Here is a 26,638-nt window from a genome sequence, read left to right as displayed (position 1 = left end):
AGACATAGAGCAAATACCTGAGGTTTTGTCTAGGGATTCAGTGTTAAATGTCCAGTTCTTTAATTACCAGGGCTGTTTAGAAGGTGAAGAGTAATGCTGTCAAGGACAGAGTTGCGGTATCTTGGTAGTTGTCACCCAAAAGCCAAGTCCCAACAGGAAATCCTCTGTTCTCTCTGTTTATTCTGTCCTCTGTTCCAGATGTCAGGGATGTTAATCAGCTGGGAGGAGTTGCATCTGTTCCCATGCAGGCAACTGACATTTATAAGTCTAGTATTGAATTCTGATACAGACAGGACTTCAGTGCTAAAGAAACTATTTCTATACGATTGCACACCCTAGAAGCAGTAGGAGTTTGCTCTATTTAGCCTGACCCACAGTCATCTTTTCCAACAGATTTTTTCACAACACATTTTTTCCCCAAGACTCATAGAACTTATGGTTTCTTTCATGGACATTGTCCATTATGGAAAAAGATCACTGTCTGGTCGAACTGCAGGATGCTTGGGATGAAGGGAGCCTGTAAAATCTATGGAGTAAACTGTCAGAGATCATTAAGAATCCTTGTGGGAGACAACAGATTAAAGTATTATAATACTCTCCAGTGCTAATGCAGACCCATTTGGCTCTGGAACCCCACACAGAAGATTGGCAAGTGCAGTCTGCAGATGTGGCAGGGACTGAATTTGCCCCTCACTGCTGGGCAGCACTGCACCCTCCAGGACCAGCTGCCCCATGGATGCTCTCCAGCAACCCCTTACCAGCCTCTGGTTAAGGAAACAAAGTGGAGCTCATCCCTTCCCACATTCTGCAATGCAGCACTGTGTACAGGCTGGTTTATTCTCTTTATTAATCAATTCAAGTTGTACTGTCTCTCACACAGCCCCACAGCTTGATCATGTCCCACATGCCTCCTTCAAGTGCTGTGGGGCCTTGCATTAATCACCCTGTTTTTCTGCCACATCCATTTGTGTACAACCTCTCTTCACTTGTGGTTGTGAGGTGACCTTTGCATTTTTAATTAAAGGAAGCTGAAACCTCCTGTAAATTCAGGAGGTTGCCCCCTTCACACCAAGGGAGATGCACAGTGAATTTCTGTGGAAAGCTTAATCAGGTGCAATACTTACACTTGCAATTCCCATTCTGTCTTTCAGTCTTCTTTCCTGATAGGCATTTAAGTCCAATTCTAGCAAGCAATAGCTGCCCTTTGGGGAAAAACAGAGCAGCCACCTCCACCATGCTGAATTTACAGCATCCACGAACAGGATGCTTTTAACTTTACCCCTCACATGGATTGCTGGACTTGGGCAAACTGTACTTCACTTCTTTGTTGTTTTTTTTTCCTCCTAGTGATCCCTTTACTATTGCTGCCAGTGGAAATGGATAGAAATCTTTCAGAAGGGATGATGCTGGCTTGTGCTGTGTCCTGGGGGAGTTTGCTCTGTGCAGCCACACTCCAAACCCTCAGCGTTACTGGTGCCTTCACATAGTGGGTTTTCAGGGTTCAGGAGAAAGGGGTGAGAAGGATAAGGTGAATTTTCTTTATATATTCTGATCTGAAAATGTCAATATAAGCAGAGGTTTAAAGACTGGCCTAGCAGCTCTGCCTTTGCCTGATATCTGTGAACCTAATGGTGGGGGAGAGCCAACCCAAAAGTGTGATTATTCAGGAAAATAATGGATTCTGTAAGTAGTTTATATTTTTTGTGTAGAAAAATACCTTTATGCCACAGAGGACTTGTCTGCAGCTTCAGCAGATGTGATTGAAAGTCTGGGAAAAGAGATGCAAGTTTTGAACAGAAGAAACAGATAACAGTCATAGAATCACAGAATGGGTTGTGTTGGAAGGGACCTTAAAAATCATCTATTTACAACCCCCCTGCCATGAGGAGTTTCTTAAGGCTCCACCCAACCTGGCCTTGAACACTCCCAGGGATGGGGCAGCCACAGTTTCTCTGGGCAACCTGGGCCAGGGCCAACCCACCCTCACAGGGAAGAGGGTGGTCTTGCTGTCCAGCAAGGACCAGCAAGGTGGGGAAACCACGTAGATGTCTCAGTTTGTCTTCTCTTAGCTGCAGCAAGTCAATTGTCCCTGAAACACTCCAGGATCAGGACAATGTGGAGCTGTCCCAGCACTTCTGCACCTCTCCACCACTGAGATACTCTTGTGCAGAGCAACTGCTGAGGCCAATTTCACATTATGTGTGATGTCCTCTCCATGAGATTTGTGTCAAGACACCCGCTGAAATCATCAGGTAGTCCTAAAACTTTCTTTGTGGGCGATTTGAGAAGGATGATCATAATTTCCACAGAGCTCTCAGGAGATGCAATGATGCAGAACCTCAAACAGCTCTGTCAGGGTTACTGAGATACGCTGGAACCACTTCAATGTTTGCAACTTGGTCATAAAACTGTGCTGTAAAAATGATGCTGATAGCCATCGCTATGTTTCTTCCAGATTGATGCAGAAGATGGATATATTCCCATCCCACAACGTGGTAGAGTGTTTAGACCAGGAATATAAGCCACTACTGTCAAAAGCAATTCTGTGTTTGCTTGATTTCATCCCTGCCTGACAGGGAACTGCAGGACCCACATACTGTGGAGGAAGATTAGGAGCACGTGCTCTGCTGGGGTCAATGAAATCCTGTCCTTCTCTTTTGCTCGGAGTAGATTTGCAATTTTGAAGTTTCTCAGGGTAACTCAAGTGAAACTACCTAGTTTGCATATAATTTCAGCACTCCAAATTAGCATAAATTTGCAGGAAAGTGTTTTCAGGTTCATTAATAATGGATGGGTGGTTACACCACCGGTGTGTTTGCTCTCAGCTTCCAAGAGGATCGGGGTGAGCTGCACTGAGGAAACTTCTTGGACTACTTAAATGTTTGGGGTTTGAAACTCTAATAAAGCTCCAAAAAGCCAGGAAATTTGGAGTGAAGGCTGAAACTCCATACCTAGTGCACCCTACTGGGTCTTTGTATTTCAGAACACGTTACGTTTGTTCCCTGAAATATCTCCAGTATGGAACTCTTTAGGGTGGAGTTTCACCTTTAACTCTAAATTTCCTGGCATGTGTGAGTTTGAAGTACACGTTTAGCTTTTCCCCAGTGCTGTTTTTCATTTTTAATTTCCTTTTTCTTTTAAAGGAGGGACCCTGCTAGAAGGACCCCTACTAAAAAGGGACCCCACTGAAACCAAGATTAGAAGTTTTGGCCTAATTGAGTCTTTCTGAAATTCCTTAGGAGAACTAGATTCAGCAATTATTTTTTTTTTTTCCACAGTTGTTTTAAAGACTCTTGTGGCCAATCCACCCCAGTGTAAAAGATCGATAAAATCCTCACCCTGCAGACCAATTATTTCAGAAGGTACCCAGATGTTTGTGTAGCTTATAACAAACCTTGGAAACACAACATCTCCTGTAAATTGCAGTTAAAGGTCTGGCCATTGACATGGGTGAGCTGTTTGTTGTGAAATGGATTATTTCCGTTAATTCAGTAATTGCAGAAGCAGCCCATGTTTGCTGTTGACACTTGTTGGGTTACATCAGTGATGGTAAAATAGTGGAAACAGCAGTGGTTTGGAATGAGAGCAGTGGCAATTACCTGCAATGTTTTTAAAAATAATTTTGGCCCTAGATGTTGAAAAGATGTGTCATCGCTGATTTGTGTGAGGGCAGCTTCAGCAGGGTTGAATTACAAGGCTTTTGGAGAACAAAATTCTTTCTCCTGCCTCAAAATGCATCTTTGGAGCTATACTGCCAGTAGATAATATGGAATAAATTTGCTTCTTGTGCTATAACCTTGTTGTGTCAATAAATTGAGGACTTCAGTGAGAAGCTGTGGTAGTTAGTTTTCCCAGCTCAAGACTCTCTTGGTTTTACAAATCAATCCCATCAGCTTTGCCGGGAGGATTTATCTCAGCAAAATGTCCCTTGGGAAATCTGAAAAGTGCTGAAGTTACGTGGCACTGGGTCTGTGAGCTCCTGCAGCTTCAGCCCAGGTGGGCTGGGAGTGTGGACATCCCCAGCCTGGCTTTCAGAGGACCTGAGAATCCTGTGCCCTTTCTCGTCCTTGTGATGGCTGTGGCATTGCACACTTTGCATGGAAATCCCGGAAACTCAGTGTTCCTTGAGAATTTTCAAGAATTTGAATTAAATTTCAAAGTGAAATCCAGGGAGGATTCCTGCCATCAGGAGTCAGGTACTTTGTCACCAACCAGCTGCTCTGTGGTGGGACTGGTACCCTACAGCACTAGAGAGGATGAGGAACTCCCCATATCCTCTGCTAAGCTGAATATTTCTCATTCCAGCACATAAAAGCACTTTGCCACTTTACCAAGATTCAATATCCCTCTCCTTTCACCCTTTCCAGTATGGCCCCGTCAACATCCTTGTGTTGTATTTCCAGCCTCAACTTTGTAATACAGATCACAGCTGGTTGGTTTGAATTTCCCCTGAGTTACCCAGGATGCTGCTGAAAGCACAGGAAGAGCAGAAACGCTTTAATCAGTTAGATCCATCAAACAAAAGAAGAAAAAAAAAAAAAAAGAAGTAGACTAGACCTTAAAATTTACCCTGTGACCTTTGATACTCACTGCGATGATGTCTTCGTCCTATTTCTTTAAGTGCAAGATTTTGCTGGGACTTGGCAAGAAGGGCGAAGCGAGGAAGACGGGGGGGGGGGGGGGGTTTACTGAGTTAAAAAAGGAAAAAAAAGAAAATGTCAGTGAGAAAATGGAAATACCCTGATGTTCTCCAGCCTGGAAGAGCCGGCCTCTCTCTCCCCGTGTTGCAGGGAAGGGGCTCCTTTTCCATTAGCTTGACTATGGCCGTGTTTAATCGGTTTGCTCTGACTTGGAGCCAAGAAAGGGCTTTTCTGTGTGATGCTGGGTCCTGCGTGTGTTCAGGCATCCACAGCTGTTCCCTTGCAAGGGCTGGCTTTTGACTACTGAGGTATTTTTTTAATAGCCACAGAGGGCAACTATTAATAGATGAGATTTACCAAAACACAGAGAGCTACGCAGCGTGGTGTGGAGGGGAAGAGGGGAAAGACACACCAACCTGTGTGATTTATGTCAGGAAAATTCCATGTTGAAATTATACTGGAAGACACAGTAAAAATGAATATGCCAAGAAGGGGATTTAATCTGTTACTTGGGCCATGCCAGCATTTCTCCTCCTTTAAGGACCTGCCTCATCACATGAACATGTTGCTGAATTATTTCTTCGGCATTAAACAGCACAAATTGTACAAAGGATGAAGATAAGACACATAGACACAAAATGCCAGCTTTTCTGAGATGTGATTAAATACCAAAAGGAAGTGGAGACATTCCTGACCCTGAAGACATTTCAGTTTGATCAGATGTGGGATTAGGGGTAAAATATGAAGAATTCCACATTGTGTGGAAGGAAGAAGCTGATCAGGAGTTTGCCTCTCTGTTTATTGATTCATTTCTAATTTCCATGGTATGATGTAATGAGACTGGTGGCCTTGTCAGACTTGCAAATTATATTCATGCATCGAAGAAGACAGGCTAGTGAGCAATGAGCAGAGTGGAGTGAGGATGTCAATTTAAGCTTCCTTTGCAGTCAGAACTCAGACATTGATTAAATATCATAAAATCCAGATGATATCAATTAAAAGACCCATCACTGTAATCACCTACACATTTTTTGTGCACCTTCCAAAGGCATAAAAGGGAATTAAATTCCCAAGCCAAGACCCACTGACTGGCTGTAGAGCGTGGGTATCAAAATCCCCCTTACACTTTGAAAAGCTTTGCCTTAAGTTGTTTTGTGTTCCCTTAATTAATTAATTTGTTTTGTTTATTTAAAAATGAGTCAGCGAGAGATTAACTGGTGAAAAATTGTAAGTAAATAAGGAAATATGCTACACTCATTTAGAGAATGTGGGTAGACATTGAAAAGGCCAGAGCTTGGTTTGCTTCACGTGAGCGTCAGAGAGAATGGAAATATTTCCAAATATCTGAACTGCTGAGGTTTGCACAACAGTTACAAAACTGCATTTTTCTGTGATCTCCTGATTTCCACAAGCTTGGTGATGCTCTATTCCTGTCTTCAATCCCAGGAAACACAACGGGAGGCAAACATAGGCACGCCCGAGAAATACTGAGAATTAATTACTTCTGTTATTCAAAACACCTGAATATGTTTGGGCTTGGCATTTCTGGTTAAGGGGGTTTATTTTGCCTTTGTGCTGATCCCTCCTGAAATGTGTAGTGTCACTGTTATTGCACTGAGAGCTGAGGATAAGCACTGGCTATTTGCAGTTGTTGCTCAGTTAGTTCCTTGGGGAACGAGTTGTGCCATCTGCTCACCACAGGTATAGACACACAGCATAGGCTTGAGTGAGAGAATTACATCTTAAAGTCTTTATAATTGCGGGAGAAAAGGTCAGATCTTCCACTAGGATTCAGGGCACCAAGTTTAGACAGTGAAAATAGGTATCTAAATGTCCTTCACAATTCATATCAGGCTTCCCCATCTCCCTGTGTTCCTTCACAGTCATTCAGTCTTTCCTATTTTTGTGTACATAGTGTTGTTCCAAATGTATGTTATGCTTTCTGTCTGGACTGAGTTACACATCCCAAACTCTTCGAAGTCCATAGAAAGATTGAACTCCCAAAGATTTTGGTCCTTGCCTTGAATCTCCACATCCAGAGCACAAGTAAGGTCGAGAGCTTTCCTGAGAGAAAGGGCAGAAGGTGAGGGGAAAGCTCCTATAGAACAGCACTGCACTAGAGTGAGTAGAAGAAATGTTTTGGGTAAGGATTGATGGCAACAGTTCACAGCATTATGAAAATCACTTCCCTTTTGCCTCCAGCATTTTTACCACGACTGTGTCCGTGCCAAAACCCAGAACGCGCTCACTAATTCTTCCAGAATTGATCGGTCATGATAAACTTCCAAACACAGAGTAAAATGCCTCTGTCAGACACATCAGAGTGTGTTTCTCCCAGTTTGCCTGAAGAAATCTGTGCTGTTTGATTCTCCCCCTGCACCTAATTTGATTCAAAAAAAAAAGGGCTGGAAGTTCCTGGCTCCTTCTTCATACGTTCAGAATTCTTCTAATAGATTTACTGCTGGGGATAGATTTATTCATGTGTTTTTGCTACAAAGTGTCTTATTTGTGGAGGGTGATTAAACATTGGAATGGACTGCCCGGGGAGGTGGTGGAGTCACCATCCCTGGAGGTGTTCAAGGAAAGGCTGGATGTGTCACTCAGTGCCATGGTCTGGTTGACAAGGTGGTGTTTGGTCATAGGTTGGACTCGATGATCTCAGAGGTGTTTCCCAACTTAACTGATTCTGTGATTTTTGTCTTAAAAATTCAGGCTAAAATCTTTAGCTCTTCTCGTCTTGAACAGACACAAAGTTCTCTTTTCATCCATCTGGGAACAATACCTGAAGCATTTCCAGTGTTTTGATCTAGAAATCCATCATGAGGAGATGATACAAAAGGTGCTTCCAGGATGCCTTCTCTTCCCCACAACTGAGTAAGGCAGCATGTCAAGTTTTACAAAGTTCTTGGCATGTGCTTGAGCTGGCATGTGAGTTGTGGAAGTGAGGGAATTCATAACAGTCCCCCTCTGCCTTTGACAGGGAGCTGCAAGACATTTCATGCTAACACAGGCTTTATAAATGTGGTTTATAATTTGAGGTCTATGTGTGTGGAAATGGGCAAAAATGACAACCTGCAGGTTTTGCTGGATCCTTTGCAGAGCTGGGTTTTTAGCCATCAAGACTTTAAGTCCTGTAGTATTTGATAGTGACACATTACCAATAAATTACAGCAGCAGACCAGGGCAAAAGCTGATGTGTGGTTGAGATAAGCAGAGTGACAGAGGTTGCAAATGTTATTTGTTATTTATGGGGAAATTAAACTGTGTGGCCTGTCCACAGTGGTTGTACTCAGGGCGAAAGTCTGTCAAGAAATCTACCATAAAGGAAAATTAGAGTTTTGCCCTTCTTGTGTTATCATTTGACAATGGAGAACAGATCTTTGCATTCTCACAGCCCTTTGCTAGAGGTCTGGGTTTGATTCAAGTGGATCCACAGGCTCGTGATGCCAAAACAGGCAATTTCTGCGCTCATGTCTGAAGGCCAAATATATGGGTATGATTTCCTATAGTTTACAGTTACATGCTGGATCAATGCTGCACGTTTCATGAGCTGCCAGTCCAATTTAGCAGGGTCTTGGGAAGTGTGTCCTCCAGGGAACACTTACAATCAGCCTTATGTTTTGCACTGATAGTGCCTGTTTTCTGGTGCACGTGTTAGCAGATCCATATGTGAGGAAATCCAAACGTCCTTCCACCCAGCTAATAACCTGGGCATTAGCTGTGGCTGCTGCCCACTGCTCATTTAAGGAGTAGAGGACGTTTTCTGCTTGATGCATCCCCCAGCTCAAGAACCATCCTCACATGTACAATGAGGTCTGTGGGATCTGCGTGGAAGTTGCAGGTCCCGCACAGGTTTAAAACCCAGAGAGTCTGAAAGTTCTTGAGTGTTTGGAAAAGGCACATTTGCATATTTCCTCCTGCTTTTCTCTGGCTCAACAGAGGGAAATGAGGGGCAGGATTTTGATGTCAAGGAGTTCATTATGTTAGTGGTGCCTGTTACAGCCATTGCTGCCATGTTTTGCTGGATTTAGTAAACACACTGTCCACAGTATTTTCTTTCTGCAACTCTGAACTATTTTCATTGCAGGTGTGTTGTTGTTTCTGCCAGGTCACCTGGCAATTCTACTGTGGATTCTGGGAACTTCAAAGCTGAATGTTCTTATGTAAAACTTCTGTTTCGGTGACTGACATTTTCGGTTTCCTTGTAATCTCTTCAAGGCTGGGAAAGAACAGCTTTTGTAGATCTCATAATATTTAGTAGCAGACTATTCAGTTGTTTGGGTTTTTTCCCTTAAAAAAGTGTGTTCAAGACTTTGCTGTTGAAGATAAAGACTTATAGGTATGAATCATCAATATCCCTGAAAAAAAAACCCAAACCAGAAACCAAACAGAGCTATAAATATTAGGGAGAAAAAATATCTCATGAACTTTGAAAATGTGAGGCTTTTAGTGCCAGGGCACAAGTTTTTCTTGGTTTCCTTGAATTGAAGTCTCCATGACCAGACTACGTTCTTTGTGATCTCACTTGGGTGTCTCTTACCCTTTCCTGCATAAAATGAAATAAGAGGAAATTTCAACCAGTCTCATTTGAATCGGGTTTTAATTTCTTTCTCAGAAAAGAGGAAGATTGGGATTATCCTAACCATAAGCCACTGATGATCTGCCCACAGCAGCAGGACCAGCTTCATGCACAGCCCTGCCAGGAGGTTAAGAAATGAGATTTGGAAGTCCATGAGTTATAAAAATAAAACCAGAAAAGAAGCGGCATCTCCAAAGCAAAAGTGATGTTTTGCAAGCTGCATATTTGGACTGGTTATTTTGGCCCATCAACTCCAGAAGGGCCTGCAATAAACATGCTTGGTCCTTCGTGGTTATATATGATTTTGTTTTATTTTTTTGTTGATGTCGGCTGGATTCCAAGTCTCTCTTCATTCCAATCGCAATGTATATCTCGCTTTGTGGCACGGGGTTTATGTGCAGGGAGGATTAGTGTCAAAAAGTGAGATGAAAGGAGCAAAGAATTTGATCTTGTTCTTTTTCCATCCTGCATTTTTTGCTGTGTGTTAATTGGGAAAGATGCTAAAGGACCAGCCCCTTAAAGACCCAGCTGCACACCCGGCAGAGACAGTGCCACGTGAGCACCCCGTGGCCACAGTGCTCCCCACCCTGACCTTCCTAAAAATCCCAAATATTCCCACGATAGGTGACCCATCAGAGCCCACCCAGGCAGGGTCCTGACCCATCTCACCTGCCTGAGGTTACTCCTGCAAGGGCAGATGGCACAGTGAGCTGGAGCCCAGGGCAGAGCAGTGTCCACTCCGTAGGGTAACCCCATGCTTTCCATGGGCTCTAAAGAGGGACACAAAGTGCTCCAGAAGTGCCAAACCAAGGTTACTCCAACCATGACTCCCACAGGTCCCACCAGCAGGGCACGTGTTTGGGCAGGCTGCAGATGTGACCTCCAGCCTGACCCAGGATAGAGATGAGAAAGGCAGGCTGGAGTTGAGTATCAGTGGTGGAAATTTTCAGACATCTTTAATGTAGAGAGTTGCCCTGAGTTAGCCCATAAATAAAGAAAATCAAAGAAAAAGTCACAAGTTGCCTCTTGATCTCTAACTTCCAGTCTGACTAGTCTGACTCCTAGCCCTGCACAGGACCAGTCACACAGTGACTCTTGGGGATGGTCCTGTGCAGGGCCAGGAGTTGGACTCGATGATCCTTGTGGGTCCCTTCCAACTCAGCACATTCTGTGATTCTGTGGCTAACAGAGGCTTCCTAACTCTTGCCCTGATTCAAGGCAGTGATGACAAGCTGAATTCCTGGTCTCTGGTGCTTGACTTGAAAAAAAAAAATCAGATTTGTTCTGGTGACTGTAACCAAACTGTCCTTTACTTGACCTGTTGTGCAGTGTTACTGTGCCTGTATGTGTTGGTTGTTCTTGGAAGCTTTGGGGTGAGAGGTGGTGTGTAAACACCAAATCTTATTTGGACGGTGGGTGCTCCCTCCTTGAAAGCAGAGTCCTGTTTCCACAAGACTATCTGTTTATGAAGTTAATGTGCTACAATGTCATCAGAAAAGGTGAAGTTGAGGGATTCAGGAAGGACCAGTTCGTAACAGGGAGCTCTGATGTTCCATCTGTGGAGCAACCGGCCTCCAGGACTTCTTTGGAGATTGTAAAATACAAGTCAAAGACTATAAAAGATCAGAGAAGGCTTGTAAAATATGATTAGTGGCCACCAGCAGAAAACTTCAAGGATCAGCAACACAAGACACCACTTATTTAATGGAAGGATGATCCATGTTATCAGAAAACGCAGGCTCAAGAGAGCGAGTGGCTGATCCTCACTGTCACTCTGAATGACTGTGTTACTGTGAAGAAATTATTATCTTGATCTCAGTTTTCTCATTCAGAAGACAAGGAAAAATATTCTGTTGGCCTATTCCATGACTTCTTCAGACATGGTAAAATTTCTAGAGGGGAGGCCCAGCACAAGGGGTCTTGTCCTGATTCAGTCTCACTTCAGTGGGTGGATGGGGTTTGGAGCAGTTCAGGGGCTGGTGTCAGGGCTTTGACCAGAGTGGAATGTCTCTCTTCATGTTTAGGAAGTATTTTGAGGCCCAGAGGGGAAGCACTCTGTAAGTGCCAAGCAGTATAACCGATGGTTAAAATAGCCTAAAATGTGTATATATACATATACATATATATACACCTTCCTATATGGGTTTAAACTCTCCCATTTACATGAATGAGGTTTGTTGCAGCCAAAAAAGTATTTCACAAAGTGGCAAAGGAAATCTCTTTTAACAGAACGGGCTCCTGCAAATATCCTTACACCACTTCTTTCTTTATCATTTGACTTTTCTCCTTGTTACAATGCTTCAGCCTGAAAGAGTCTGGAAAAACATCAGGGTAACCAGGGCGGAGGGAATATCAGATGGAGATGAGGGATAGATAAGAGGCAAATTACAGTACATTTCTCATGGGTCATTTGGCTCTAGTCTTGAAAAGGAGAGGGAAAAAATCCCGAAGTAGTAAAAGAAAGAAAAAGAGACAATCAAAACAAATAAACCTGCCAGTGTTGCTGATTTCAAAGGTCTGTGAACTGTGCATGTACACTTCATAGTGCTTTGCTATTTTAAAGAGATGCATCTTGAAATGTTCCATCCTTTAATCCTACTCACTGTCTCAGAAGTTAATTGTACAGTAAGATCACAATTCTCTTTGCCAAGGCTTTCCCTTTGTTTTCTTTTTAATTCCAGAGAGCTGGCCAGCCAGCATATCTTTGCCTGGTTCTGTGCAGTTGGTTATTTTCTGTAGTATATTATGTAGTTCTGTGTAGCTCAATAATTTTTTATGGTCATGCAAAGAAATGGGACTTTTCAGTTCTTGCTGCACGAGTGAACTCAAATGTTGCTTCACTCTTGGACATGGACCCTGCAAAGGCAGAAGGTTCAGGGATCAGATATTTATGGTCTGTAACACTGCAACTGTCTCTAAACCTACAAAAAGGTTTTATAAAGTGGGATATGAGAAGTGAGCAGTAAAGGCTGGATGGATAAAGAGAGGAAACAAATAATGTTGTGTACGTGAACAGCCACCTCAACTTTTTGCCCAGAGCTCAGACAGAACATGTTTGACATTTGAAAATTTTTGCATCATCTTTTTTTTTTTCCCCGAGCCTCTGCTCTTTTTTATCCTGGCCAGAACCAGCAGCAAAAGTGCCGGGGGGAGGAAAAAAAAAAAAAGGAAAAAAAAAATCTGTTTTCACTGTATTTCTGAATCTGAGCCCAGGTTTGTGAAGGATTTGGCAAGGATTTCCAAACCTTTGAGAGAATCCGTGTGGAGATCTGAGGAAACCCGCCTCCCTCCTTAGAAAAGCAAGTTGGCCAGAAATTGGGCAAAAATTGGTCGTTTCAACTTGAGGTTTCCTTTGAGATTTTGGATTTGAACCTGAAACTGCACTTTGAGAATCAAATTTTGCTCTGACTAACTCTAGATTTACACTGGAGCAAATACATCACAGGCAGTGCTGAGGCTTGTGTGCAGCCCAGTGAGAGCAGAGGTTGGCTCAAAGTTCAGGCTCACAGGAACCGAACCAGGAGAGGACCCAGCACTAAGTTTGGAGCAGTCCAGGCATCAAATGTATCCCAACCTGTTGCTGTGGTTCAGCCTGTTTAGAGTTTGCATCCACAACATCCATAAGTTAAGTGATTGCATGGAATAAAACTGTATCATTTATTGGAAGTCTTTTACGTCAAGGTCAGATAGGGCTGAGTAGGGTTGTACCATTAGGGTTCTATAGATGATAATACTGAATTTTAGAACTTAGTAGCAAATAATTTCCTTTGTGTATGGGGTGGTTTATTTTTTTTTTTTTTTCCTTTCAGGTCTAGAGATTTATAGAGCAAAATGTTACAGTAGAAATGTGTTTAACCCAGTGTTTCAAAGCAAATGGAATGAAATTGATAACTGAATAGTTCTAAAATTTCCCTGCTTTTGAGCAAGGAGGTGCTCTCAGTTTCTGTTGCAGGATAAAGAAAGCCCAGACCCAAAGGTTTCCCATATTTTGCACAGTAAAACTCTTAATTTCTTCTATATTTTTTAAAAATATTATTTAATAGGATGAGTAAAGCTTGAGTAGAATGGTAGAATTAATTCAGTTTGGAAAAGGGCAGCCTGGGATCATTGAATACCATTTTGTAGCCATGTAGCCTTTCATTTTGTCGGATGTGTTGCTTAGGGTCAGTCTTGACTGTAGATTCTGTCACTGTTGGAAAAAACCCCTTGTTCATCTTTAACCAGCTCACCTGGTGCATTAGCAGTGTCACAGAGTTCAGCACAGGCTACCAAACCTACCCAAGGAGCTAGATTTATATTTGAACAATTATCTTAAGTGGCTTTTCTTGGATCCTTATAGGGTTTTTTTTGTTTTTTTTTTGGCCAAAACCTTTCTCCTTTCTTGTAACGGGAGATCAGGTTTGGGGGCTGGAGAGGACATTTTGCTACAGTGGATAAACCAAAACTCTTTGAAAGCTGCCAAGCCTGCATGTGCTGACAGTGCCTGTAATTTATGCTTGTGGACATGACCCAGTGACTGCCTGGTTTGGATGCAGTTGGAATTACAGTTCCACACTTGGATTTCAGTGTGAACACAGGCAGGATCTGGATCTAAACTGGGACCTGAAGCCTTTCACTTGTAATGTTCTGGCTCCACTTCATTTCAGGCTCTGTCCCAATCACTGAAAGATTTATACCTTTATCAATAAATTACCATGACTTTTACTACACTTACAGCAGTGTCTTAAATTAACACTAAACTAAATGTAGATGAGGCACACTTCCTGCTGCACATGATTTATGGTAATCTGTCTGAAATGAGAAGCAAAATTGAATTTGCCTGCAAAAACAGATCTTTAACATCAGGTCAGACAAAAATTTTATCGCAGGTCCTCTGCTAAAGAGGACTCGTAGGTTGTCTTTTTTTTTTTTTCCCATTTTGTACAGGTTTTTAATAGACCTGTAACACTTTAGGATTAAAAAAAAATAAATAAGTGTTTGAAATGTTTGGAGGTCTGAAATCTCTGCCGTGTCTTTATGTGAGGTTGGAGGTGACAGACAGGACAAACGTGGCAGTTACATGGCACTGATAAGCTCTCAGCTTGAGGGCTGTGGTCCTTTTTGAGGTCTTAAAAAATAAAATAAAAAAGAATTAAAAAAATAAAAGCAGTGGGAGAGGCTGGGGAAATAAGGTGGGCTTAGCCTAAAAATTAGATGTTTTACAGGCGATATAATAAGCTTTCAAATAAGCAACAGGTTTGGTAGAGCAGAAGGGAATCTAATCTTCCTGTCTGTGGGGAATGGCACAGTCACACACATCTATATGTATGTAGACCTTGAGAAAAAAGCTTCCTGACCATAAAGGAATTGAAACATGGGCTGCAGGTTGGTGGGGCAGTGGCAGAGTCCCTGTCATGTGTGGTCTTAAGGGTGAGCTACATAAAAATTGGCTTGGTGTAACACAGAGAGATGCCTCAGCCCTGGGGTGCAGGGCTGGCAGGGGTGGTCTCTGCACATCCTTTCCAGACTTGTTTTTCTGTGACTCTCTGACAGAAGGCAAAAGGCACATTATACACTGGCACCAACACTGCATCTCCAAAAGGAGAGTTCCATGTCTAACCACCCAAGACTGAGAAGTCACAGGGGGAAAAGCTAAATTACACTTGTGCACATCTGCCAAATGGCCCCATTTCAAGGTCAGCTTTCAGTGCTGCTGCAGTCGTGGCTCTTGCCATTATCTTCAGGAAAAACATAATTTATCTCAGAGCCATTCTTGCTGTTCACTGCAGACACTGAAAATCTCTGTGTGGACACTGCACCCTAAAATCTTGGACCCTCTGTGTTTCTGGGACAACCAGGACAGACACTTGGTGGGTGCCTGTCCACACACTGACTGCTGTGCTCTTTGCTCCTCTAAGGAATTAGTGTCAATCCTGGGGTCCAGGATGAGAGCTGGAGGGGCAAAGGGAAGAACATCCAAACCTGCAGCCACACCATGTTGAGAATCACACCTGGATTTGTCACAGGTTGCTGGCAAAGTGTTTCAAGGCTGTCCCAAAAAGCTTTTTGCTTGTCTGCTAGATTGCACCGTGGTTTAGGCTGGTCTGACAGCTCTTGTGAGAGCAGAAACAAGGAGTCTTGGGAAGAAGAGTGATGCACTAAATCCCTATGATTCCAGCAGATTTACCCTGTCCTGCCATATGCTTAACACAGTAGGTAAAGGGTAGGACATTGTGTGTCAACATTGAAAATTGAGATATTTTGGGGCTGACTTCCCAGTTCAGGAGATGCTCTTGGGTTTGGTTGTTGTTGTTGTTTGGATTTTTTTAAGGATGAAATGTAGTACCTTCTATTCCTAACAGACTCATCAGGCAGTTGGAGATCATACAGCATAATGAGCAGAGAGCAAAGTTCCTAATCTGTATTTAGGTGGGGTCTTGTAAATAATCCCTTAAGCACCCTGTTTGTTTTCTTGCTGTAAAGGGATACTTGTCTTTGAAAGAAAAAAAAAGAAACAAAGTCAAATAGAGAATAACTCAGAGCAAACAGTAGAAAACTGTTTCCTAACAATAAGGGCTGGAAGGCTCTGTGTTCCTTGCAAAAACAACCACTCGTGCAAGAGGCTGCACCCCAGTCACTTCAGGGAAAGATGGGAAGCCACTTTCTGACCTCAAAGAAAAGAAGGAGGAAGAGTTTTCAACTCAGTAACAAAAGTACTCGACTCTAGTCACCAAGGGCAGATTTAATATGACTAGAACTGAGTTTAAAAGCCATTGCCAAATGTGTTTGTAGCTCAGAGCAGAGATTGGTGGCTGAGTTTGGCTTTGGAGCTGAGGTGCAGCAAAGGGAGCTCCTTACAGTGGCCCCCATGGGCAGGTGGGGCTGTTGGTCACAGGTTTCACCTCGTTGCCTGGGGACCAGTCACATCCCAAATGGACAGGAAATGGGTTTGACAGATGAGCCAGGCACAAGGATAATGGCTGGTGTGACTGATGGGGTGGGTAGGGCCACGGAGAGATGCTGCTGGATGAGCTAAGGACTCCATTAGACTGAAACTGGAGCACTGTGTGGGACACAATCACTGATTGAGGGCTGGGGTTTGCTGGATAAGAGTAAGCTGCTGCACAGAACAGTTTCAGAGGGCTATTTACACTGCAGTGGATGAAAAAAAAGCAAACCAAAGCTACAAATAAGTCGATGAAAAGATCTGTGTGGGAATGTGCACATTCCCTCATATGATTTGGTGTCCCAAATGGCCTTAAACAGCCCATAGAATTTCTATGTCTAAAACAGATTCCAGCAAAGGAGACCTTTTATGATGCACTAATAGGCTCATTAGGCTTTCTGGAGCAAGGCACGCTCACAGCATCGTATGTTTTTTCCATTACAGGAATTACACGTGTTTTGTTGTGCTTTGGGTTTTGTTTTGTTTTCCACATAGACTTGCCCTGACAGTTCCCCCATTCAGGTTTATATTGGAGGTACCATCTCGAGCCAATGAATTTTATGAAATATGTTGCTGGCACTCACGGAGAGATGCATAAAGGAAATATTCTAATGACAGTTGGAAGGGCTTTGATCCCTTTCCAAGACTGCACTCATGTCTTTGAAATGCGAGTTTGGCAGTGCTGGAAAGGCTGGGCTCCTTGGCTCCCTTTGGCACGAGCCCATGTGACAGACATTATGTCCTCTATCAGGGGACCCACATAACCTTGAGAAGTGTAAGCAGCGCTCACAGATTGCGTTGGGTCAGATAGTCTGGGCTGATAACAAAGCAGCCGAGGCAGCAGGGGGGAGTCAGCCCAGTCCAAAGCAATAACTGAAAACTATTTTGACCTGGTAACTGTTGGGTCTGCTGCCTGCGGCTACAGAGTTGGACATGAACTGCAAAAGTAGTTAATTTATACCTCCTTGAGTGTAGGAATGTGGTGATGATGGATAGGGATGGGAGGTTATTAGAAACATGGGGAGGAAGGAGAGGATGGAATTCCAGCTCGTGTTTTTATCTTACACACACGCACGCTGGTTCCTTACATGCTCTTGGCTGCCTCGTGTGTGTGCACAATCCAAGCCCTCACTTACACACTCACACCTCAGTTCCTGTACATGCAGGCACATGTTCACACACTTACAAGGGATTTGCCTGAGCTAAGGGCTTGAGCATGTTTACGTGTTAGGGGTTGCTGACTGCTTTTACAAAGGGGTTTGCATTTGCTTCCTTCCAAACGTGATCTATTTACACCTACTCCCGTGCAGATCCTTTGCTAAAAATCCTCTTAGCATTCTGTTCTTCCACCCCTTGAATATATTCTGTTCACTTACAGCCTTCCCCTGACTGGCAGAGAAGTAGTGGTCAGAGAAATGCTATAAACCCAAGTCCAGGACTTAGTATGGTGGATTTACATAAGGCTTGAGTCCAGTCTCAGTGAAGCATTGACATCAGTGGCTAATGAGTTAAATGCTGTCTGCTCTGGATGTTTTCTGCTGCAATAATCCATGTACAAAACGGCCCTAGGTGTTGAAGCACACGGGCTGTCTGCAAGAGGGAGAGTCATTGTGACTGTGCACTGAGATAAATGGGGATAGGATTGTGTAAATGATAAGCAAAGAGACAGCTGAGAATAAAGAAATATTAGTTTAGATTATTTGAATGAGTGAGGATAAAAATGGTAATCTCAGGAGGGGAGTTGGGTTATAGTTACTCCTGCAGGGATTTGTGCATACACATAAAGCATCTGCATCCAGAGTCAACAGCCGCCGTCTCAGCACGGGCAGCAGGACTTTCCTTCCCACTGAGATACAAACACACAAACGTTGTTCTACTCAGACACACTCAGTGCTTCTGTTTCTGCACTTCTCTCTCTTCCCACATCACTCCCACATCCTCTCTTAGGCTTCTGCTCACTGTCTTTCACTGATGCTGCCATGGGTGCAGGTGTACACACTGTCGCCTTCCCGTGCATGCACCCCCTGGCATGGATTCCCCCAGTGCCCTTGCTTTGACATCTGGAGATGCTTTCCAACATAATTTCAAACTATTGCTCGTGGATGTGTCTAAGCCCATGTTTGGTGAAGATGTTTTCAAAGGCACCAAGAAGATCCTGGAAGTAGATGGTGCAGAGTTTCAGGGCATTGTGCAGATTCATGCAGGACACGTTTGAGGAGCTGAGGGGAAGGTCTGTGTGTTTTCCATAGATGTGTTGGGAACATTGAAGAGATGAGAAATGTGTAAAGGGTCACAGTGCTGACCTGTCCTTCAAAATGTCACCCGCATTGGCTTGTAAGATAAACATTGTATGGAATGGAAACATCCCCTTCCACTGGTGTCCCCAAAGAGCACGTCTTCCTCCATGAGTCAGCGAGGGCCTGGGGACACCCAGCCATGATCTATTTTGGAGGCAATGACTTCAGCAAGTGGCAAGGGAAGCTATTGTGGAAATATGAATGTGTTTTCCATTGGGGAGTCCTCCAGGGAAGGACAGAAAGATCTTGATGCTGAGCCAACTCCCCTATTTTTTCTTCACCCTTCTGGGAACAAAAGCCTTGTAAAGTATGCAGGGAACCCTGGTTGGTGCTTGTGAGTGTGTGTGGCTTGCGAGAGCTGTGTGAGCCCCACACACACCACACACAAACAGAAAGGGGGACTTGGGGAAGCAGGAACCAACCTGCTCAATGCCATAGTGGTGTCCTTTCCTTATGAGCTAGTCATCTGTGCTTGGCTCAGCGTGATCTCTTTCTGTTGTTTCCACCTGAACATAGAACAAGGTAATCCTCTTTTAGTTTTTCTGTTATCACAGCACTTCATATCAAAAGGCAGCGTGAGCTAGAAACACAGAACCATTGGGTTTACTCTTACATTTTGCTTTCTCCAGCTTTGCTGTGAGTTGGGCCATCGTGGGGCCGCTGAAAGCAGTGTCACACCATGGCCTGTGTATCAGCAAGTAGCTCCTCTATTCCTATATTGACAAAGTCTACTCCTTTAAAGGAGTGAAAAAAGGGCTTCCAACAGGCGTCAAGATTAAGGGATTTGCTTTGTTTGCCTGCAAGCAGATTGCTCTGTAACCTCCAGGCATCCCAAAAAGCGAAGAAGAAATGCTACTCGCCTTGGGGGGACCTTTATGTCATGGTACAGTCTCATTCCTCTTGCCAGGAAACCTCTTGGCACAACTGTGCTGGCTGGAAATAGCAATTCCCAGCCATCCCTGGGATGTCAGGGTTAGACCATGTCCATCTCAGCACAAGTGACTGCCATTGGTGCTAAAGGAGTTAGTTTTTGTGTCAGCCCGAGGATTGGAAACTTGTTATTGTGAAGGAAAATTAGAGGTAACAATAACAAACAGCTTAGAGGAAATGTGCAAGGTAACTGCTGGTGTAAAAAGATTTAGTGACCATAATACTTGGTTAATTACATTCATAATAAATAGATTCCTAGACTTATCTTGAGAATGTGGACAGCTTTATGTATTTACCTTGGATTTTGTGGCCTTAGTTAATCAATGGCCTGAAGTGTTAGATGAGATTCACTATATGAATGCAAAGTAATTGAAGTTTGGGAGGGGGTTATTAAAACATTTCAGGTGATTGATACCCAGGATATTATAAGATCTTTGCCTGGATTGCAGCACTTCTCCAATATTTTGTTGCTTTTGTGTCACCTTTAGGAAAAAAAGTGCTTTTCTTTTTCTACAGGGCATACTTAGATGTCAATGAACTAAAGAACATACTCAAACTGGATGGATCCACACACCTCAACATCTTCTTTGCCAATTCCTCTGAGGAGGAGCTGGCTGGAGTGGCAACTTGGCCCTGGGACAAAGAAGCCTTGATGCATCTAGGTGAGTGATAAAGATGTTTCTTCTTCATAAAGCATTCTTTTGAGGCACTAAGAAGGAAAGACAAATATGTGTTAAGCTCTGTTCTGATTTCTTATCATTCCTCTAATATATAGTCAGGGGAAAAAAAGTATTTCACGATTCCCAGATACTGGCTCACAACCAGGAAAATATTAGGTTATAAACCCAAAGCATATTATGGTATTTGTAGATGATGTCAAGCTGAAAGTATTTCACCTTTTAAGTGAAGCTACTTTACAGGGCATTCACTCCATGGGAGCAGTTTGCAAAGAGGATTGGGGGATAGGTGTGGGGATGCCAGACAGAGGTGAATCTTTAACCTCAGCCTGTCACGTTCTGATCCTTAGCTCATTACTAAGTATTCAATTAACTTTCCTCACAAACTGTTGTTAAAATCTGCTGCTATTTTTCCTCCACCAATGTGCAAAAGAGCAAACTGCTGAGAGGCTGTATTTCTAATGTTCATTTGAGTGGAACTGGAAGGAGTTCACTACCCTGCAGACTGCCCTGAGTGTTTCATAACCAGGTTGCTGAGTGTGGCTGCTGGAACCCGGGGATCCAGACAAAGCTCCTCAGCCTCCCCAATGACTCACTGCCACCTGCAGTGCCACTGGACCCATGTTCCTTGCAAAATGTCAGATGAGCCTCAAAAGGCACTGACTGAGTCTGTGTGTGCTTCTCTTAACTGCACAGACCCCCCTGGGGCTGCAAACCTGATCTGGTTGCCTCCCGTGAGCAGGGATTCTCAGGGGTTTTCTAGATATTTCTCCAGCTTTTCCAAACCTTCCTAGACTGGAAGAGAAGTCCAGTTTCAGCCAATTTATCTCTTTGTGAAAGGCTGTTTCAGCCAGTTTTTATACTACCCAACCCCATGTTGAGCTAAGTGAAAGAAGATATGATGAATATACACCTAAATGAGGAGAGCAAAATACAGTGTTTATTATCCTAAAACATACAATGAGAGTTGAGCTGTAGCCATCAGTCAGGGAGGCTTTTCCATGCTCAGAAATACCCCAAAACCTGGATGCTAACATGTCTTTATAGTCTTTATAGCAGAGAGAGGCTCCATGGTCAGACCAAGCAGTTGGAACTGGCTGCCTTCCTTCAGTTAGTCAATGTTTTATTACAACATCCAGCTCTGCAGCTGCTCTGGAAGAAGTGTGAGCAAACTTCCCTTCCCAAGGCCTGGCAAGGACACACATCCAGTCTCCTGCTGAGCTCAGCTGGAAGTGAAGCCACTTCCACTCTGCCTTGCCTACAGCCCCATCTCCATGGGCTCCTGCTGCCAGCACCCAAACCAGAAGGTTCTGTAAATGCCCACCAGTGATGACTCCCCAAGGCAACATCTGGCAAAACCAAAGATAGATCTTAACCCCAGCCTTGCCCAGCACCCACAGTGATGTGATTTCTGCCACTTGGGAGCACCACAACCCCCTGCTCCAGCACTAAGCCCCACAGTAACTCTGCTTCTGGTTGTGCAACAGTGTGGGTTGCTGGTGGGAAACATTAGCCCAAAGTGGAATATGGCTGCAATAGAGCTGATCCTTCCCTAAATGAGTATTTTCACAGCTTCCCTTGGTGTTGCCGTGGGAGGGAGGAGAGAACAAGGGAAGAGCTCCAGAGCTCCAAGAAGAACCTCCTGCAAGAGGGCTGGGGCTCGCCCAAAGCCCTGATGAGTTCTTCTGTCACTTCGTTAAGCTAATTGTCAACATCATGCCCCAGCAAAACAATTTAAATTCAGCTCCTACAGTGTATTGACAGAGTTCATTGACCAAAAAAAAAAAAAATAAAACAGAAATCTCACGAGAAAAAAAATTAGACAACAGATTTAAGCTGACTTGCCGTGGGAAAAAAAAACAACCAAAAACAACCAACCAACCAAACAAACAAAGTAAAAAAAAAAAAAATTCTCATAATTTCCTGTCATAATAGCCCTCCCAGACCTGTGCTTGGTTTGTAAGAATTCATCTTTAATCTTTTTTACTCTCTTCTATAAATCCAATATGTACTTAATAAAAAATATGAAATATGTCCTGTGGTGCAGATCTAAAGGCTGGGATAGAGATTGTCTGGGTGAGGGAGTTTATCTTTTCTGTAAAACTGCAATTGATTTAGATTCTTGACAGCTGTGAAAAATATAAATTTTCAACAAAGGCAAAAATAAAATCTCCCTCTCCAGCTGCCTCAGGGTTCTCCAATGCCAGAACAATTTCCCCAGCCTTTATTAAAGGCACATCCTACTGGAATTTCACCAATACTCCTGCCGCTGGGAAACTAACTCTGGAATTATCTTTGGGATAGAGACCCCCACAAAATATGCCAGGGTGCTCTCTGGGTGTAAATGGTTCCACCTAGGTAGAGAATTAGATCATGTGTTATATAAAGGGAGAGAGAGGGATGCAAGGAACATGGGAATATTGTGGGTAGGTTTAATTGGGAATATGGAGAACTAGTGGAAGGAGAAGTTCAGTGCTGTGAAAAGGATGTGCAGACACTACATGTGGCATAATAGACATGATGTTGCAGCATGATAGGTTTTATTCACTCTTTTTTTGTACATATTTAAATTTTCTTGTTTGTTTTGGGGTTTTTTTTAATACTATATATTGCTTATTTGTACATGCCCATGGGATTCACATCTGCCATGTGCCTGTGCTCAAAGGGGAAATATTTTCTCTCTTGCACATAAATACACATGTGTGTTCCTTCAGGACATCCAAATTGCTCCTTCCTCTCACTTCAGCACTGATAAAAATTTCATCTGGAGTAGTGTTTGTGTTTGGACACTCTTCTTGGAGGAAAACATGAAACAACTGGGAAAATCAAAGGGGGACCAGTCAGGGAGGTCTGGGAAACAGGGTTGAGCTACAAGGGAAGGTTGAAGGGATTACACTTATTCAGATTGAAGGAAAAGAGCCTAAAGTGGGGGCGATGACAATCTCATAAAAGCTGATGAAAGAGGAGGAGAATCTTCTGTTCTTCATATCCGTGCGAGGCAGGACTTGAAGTCATGAACTTAAACTGCCAAAAAATCAGTTCAGATTAGATGTGAGTTAAATCCTTGCAGCCATAAGGATATTGAGTGCTGACACTGATTGCTGGGGCAGTCAGGGGTTGTAAAGAGGCGTTAGGCCAGCGTGTGTGAGGGATCCTATAGACCTAATTGGTCCTGTGTTGTTAGAGAGTGGAATTTAGATGACTTTTTTGGATCTCCATGGTCTTATTTTCCTCTAATTTCACGGTTATTACAACCAAGTCTCCAAGCAGATGAGAATGAAGAGTCTATGGTGCATCGGAGCTGGGTGATCTCATCTTCCCTGCACTACAGTCACGGATAAAGTTCTTCCTGCCAAAACCTTTTCTCTCATCATTGTCACTAAATTAGTAGTGTACCATGCCCAGGATTTATATCCCACTATAACTTCTACAAAACAATCTCCTCTTCTCGTGGTAGGCAACAGTTTTAAATAAAAGGCTTGAAAAAGTTGAGGTCAAAAAGCTAAATAAAGAAAAAATTAAATGTATCTTAAATCCAAAGGTAGAGCTAACTGAGCTAAAAGTATAATTCACATGATTAATTCAGTATACTGTAGAGCCTCACTAATTTACCATTTGCTTAGTTACACATCCCATAATTCATACAACAAAACAACCACTGTTATTTTTCTTTGCAAACATTTAACAACCATGCAGTTCTTTCAGAATTATCACATTTCAGGATTTCATATTTTTTGACACATTAGACTTATGCATATTCATCAGGGGACTGTTCAGCTCAGATCAAACCAGGCTTTCCTGAGTATCTGAGCAGAGTGTGTTTCTGATAGTTAATTTAGAGCTGTCTACACAACACCCTGCAAAAACTGTCCCAGCCCTTGTTTCACTCTGTTGTCTTTGTCCAGCTATTAGTTTGCAAATATTGGTGCAAACTTCTGCAATTTCCAGGGTGTTTCAGACATTTAGAGGTTTCTCTTGTATCTTTACCCTGTGGAATAATATACAGAGTGCTCCAGGTATGTTTTGTTTGACTCCTGGTATCAAACACATTGCTTACACTTATCTGAGCAGAATTGCATTCTTTAAGCACATGAAATTATTTGAAATGGCACAGTAGGGAGTAATTTCATGCAGGATTTCCCTCGAAGTTAACAAAAACCCAAACTGAGAATATTCAGTTGAAAGACCTGATTGTCACTGTGTTTTCAGTTTAGGACACTGGGCTTTGTCCCATGAATCCTCATCCTTAGAGCAGCAGCTTAAGGGTGAGATTAAACCTTTGTGTGCAAAAGGTTGTCTGTGCTACAGAGGACCCGATGAACTGCCAGGGGATCTGCCCCTGGAATTGTTCCTTTCCCTTTCTCTTGCTGTTGCAAGGGAGACAAGGCAAACCTAAGAAGCTGTTCTCTTTTCCCCTTGCAGGTGGCATTGTGCTGAATCCCTCCTTCTATGGAATCCCTGGCCACACTCACACGATGATCCACGAAATCGGGCACAGCCTGGGGCTCTATCACGTCTTCCGGGGAATCTCAGAGATCCTCTCCTGCAGCGACCCGTGCATGGAAACTGAGCCCTCCTTCGAGACTGGGGACCTGTGCAGTGACACCAACCCTGCTCCCAAGCACAAGCTGTGTGGGGATCCCGGGCCTGGCAATGACACCTGTGGCTTTCACAGTTTCCTAAACACGCCCTTCAGTAACTTCATGAGCTACGCAGGTACGGGGGGTTCCCTGGTTTTTTGGGAGGGGTCTGTGGTTGGGCAAGAACAAAGAGCTGCAGTATTTCCTCTGATTTCTGCAGTCATTTCAGGTGGGGCTTTATGCTCACATGGGTGTCCATAGGTCTAGGACCAGGCTGGATGGCCTCAGGAATCCCTTCCAGTTCTCCTTTTCTTTTTTCCCAGTTTTCCCCAACTTCATGTCATTTCAGGTGAAGACCAGGCAGAAGGTTTGGGGGAGGGAAGAAAATGAGATAAGCATTAAGAAAACAGCTTCTAAAGGCTCTACAGCAAATCTGACACTCTATTTCCCTGGGGTCTGGATGCCTGATCTATGAGGTCTTCCCTGAAAAATCCAACTTCAGAGATTGTTTATCCTCTCCCAAGGAGATATTGAGTGTCAGATGAATATTGATACCACCAAGGCTGTAGGATAAACCTGTGATAGATGGACAACTAATGTGACACTGCTCGTGCCTCCAGGTGCCTGTTGAAATGCCATGTTTAGGTTTGATTTGGAGTCATTGTTGTTCAATCAGAATCACTCAGTTCTGAGTTTCATCATTAGGGTGTGAAGAGTGGGATTCTGCCTGGTCCAGGACTACCAGTGTGCTGTGGTGGTTTTTGCTGGGAATGCAACTACAGGGGCTCTGTATAAATGTGGTAAAGCCACCCCTCCAACAAGAACAACCCCCTTAAGCTGATGTGGTTGTGCTGTGCAGGTGTCTGCAGGCACAGCAGTGTGCCAGCTCCTGGCACACCTCACAACAGAGTGTAACACAAGGAGGGCATGAGCTCCTGTGACCCTGACTCATCAGATGGGGCTGAGGTGGGGTCCTTGCTGCACCCCTGGAAGTTCAAGGGGAGTTCAGGAATCCTCTGTTATTTCCCAGAAAGAACAGGGGATACCTTGACTCGTATTTCCCTTTATTTTGAGTCACAGCCTCGCTGTGGTGAAGGTCTGTGACAGCGAGCTGACAGCATCAACAACATTTTAAGTGTTGTCTGTACTTACAGACACTGAAGGGCACCTTTATACTCCAGGCAAAAACACAGATTGCCCACTCAAAAGGTCACAGGAGTGCTTATTCTGTAATAAAACTGTAGAGAAGCAAAGTGTTTAATGTCATCTGGGGCACGAATTGAAATGATTTATAACAGAAATGCTTTTATGCCCTTTGTGGCACCAGCTAAAAGTGATGCTTAGCTTTCTCTTTATTTTTCTATTTGTTTAGAGGGTATTTTCAGGGACAAAACACACTGAGTCAGCTCCTCAGCTGCGGTGCCTGTGGTAGGGCAGGGAGCCTGACTGCCTGGTACAGCCTCCTGTAGCATCACACAGATAAGTCAGGGCCTCTTCAGATGACAAAATCCACCCAACGTTCTGTGTGGATGTGCCAAGGGGTGGGGTGTGCTGTTCCAAACACTGAGCTCTCTCCTTCCAAAGAGAACTTGCCAGTTGACTCAGAAGCTGAGCAGGAGGCAGACCACAGAGATACCTGTCTGCTCCTGGGAGCTCCATGTGTGCTGGTGTTCTGAGCTGAAACCTTTTTTTTTTTTTCCCTTGAAAAATTAAGTGAAGTGACATGATAGATATCTCTAGAGCTCATGCATGAATCTGTTTGCTTTTCTGTTGTTGCCAGTGGAGTAAAATATATCAGGATATCAGATTGCTGTGGAAATACCTTTGAAACATGTAGGTTGAGGTCATGCAGCTCTAAGAACTGTCTTTCTTTCCTTTCTATTTTGCTGCTCATGTACACCTTGGTCATCTTGTGTTTGTCTGCCTGTCCCTGTCTAACATCCATCTGTCCAGTTACCCCCAGCTCTGAGCAAAGCACTGACTTAATGGGTAACTTTTATTTCCCTGGAA

At 43.5% G+C, this 26,638-nt stretch overlaps 1 protein-coding gene across 2 annotated transcripts in view; it reads left to right on the top strand.

Annotated features, from left to right (window-relative positions):
• The window catches only part of PAPPA (pappalysin 1), a 181,555-nt gene that overhangs the window by 32,501 nt on the left and 122,416 nt on the right, over window positions 1-26,638 (top strand). For both annotated transcript variants that reach the window (XM_027650182.1, XM_027650181.1), the window contains exons 3-4: window positions 19,888-20,033; window positions 24,471-24,764. In XM_027650182.1, coding sequence (XP_027505983.1) covers window positions 19,888-20,033; window positions 24,471-24,764 — 440 coding nt within the window. The remainder of the gene's footprint in view (window positions 1-19,887; window positions 20,034-24,470; window positions 24,765-26,638) is intronic.

The sequence above is a fragment of the Corapipo altera genome, unplaced genomic scaffold, assembly GCF_003945725.1.
Source record: "Corapipo altera isolate COAL_440 unplaced genomic scaffold, ASM394572v1 268, whole genome shotgun sequence".
Lineage (NCBI taxonomy): Eukaryota > Metazoa > Chordata > Aves > Passeriformes > Pipridae > Corapipo > Corapipo altera.
This window is presented reverse-complemented; position numbering and strand designations above follow the sequence as displayed.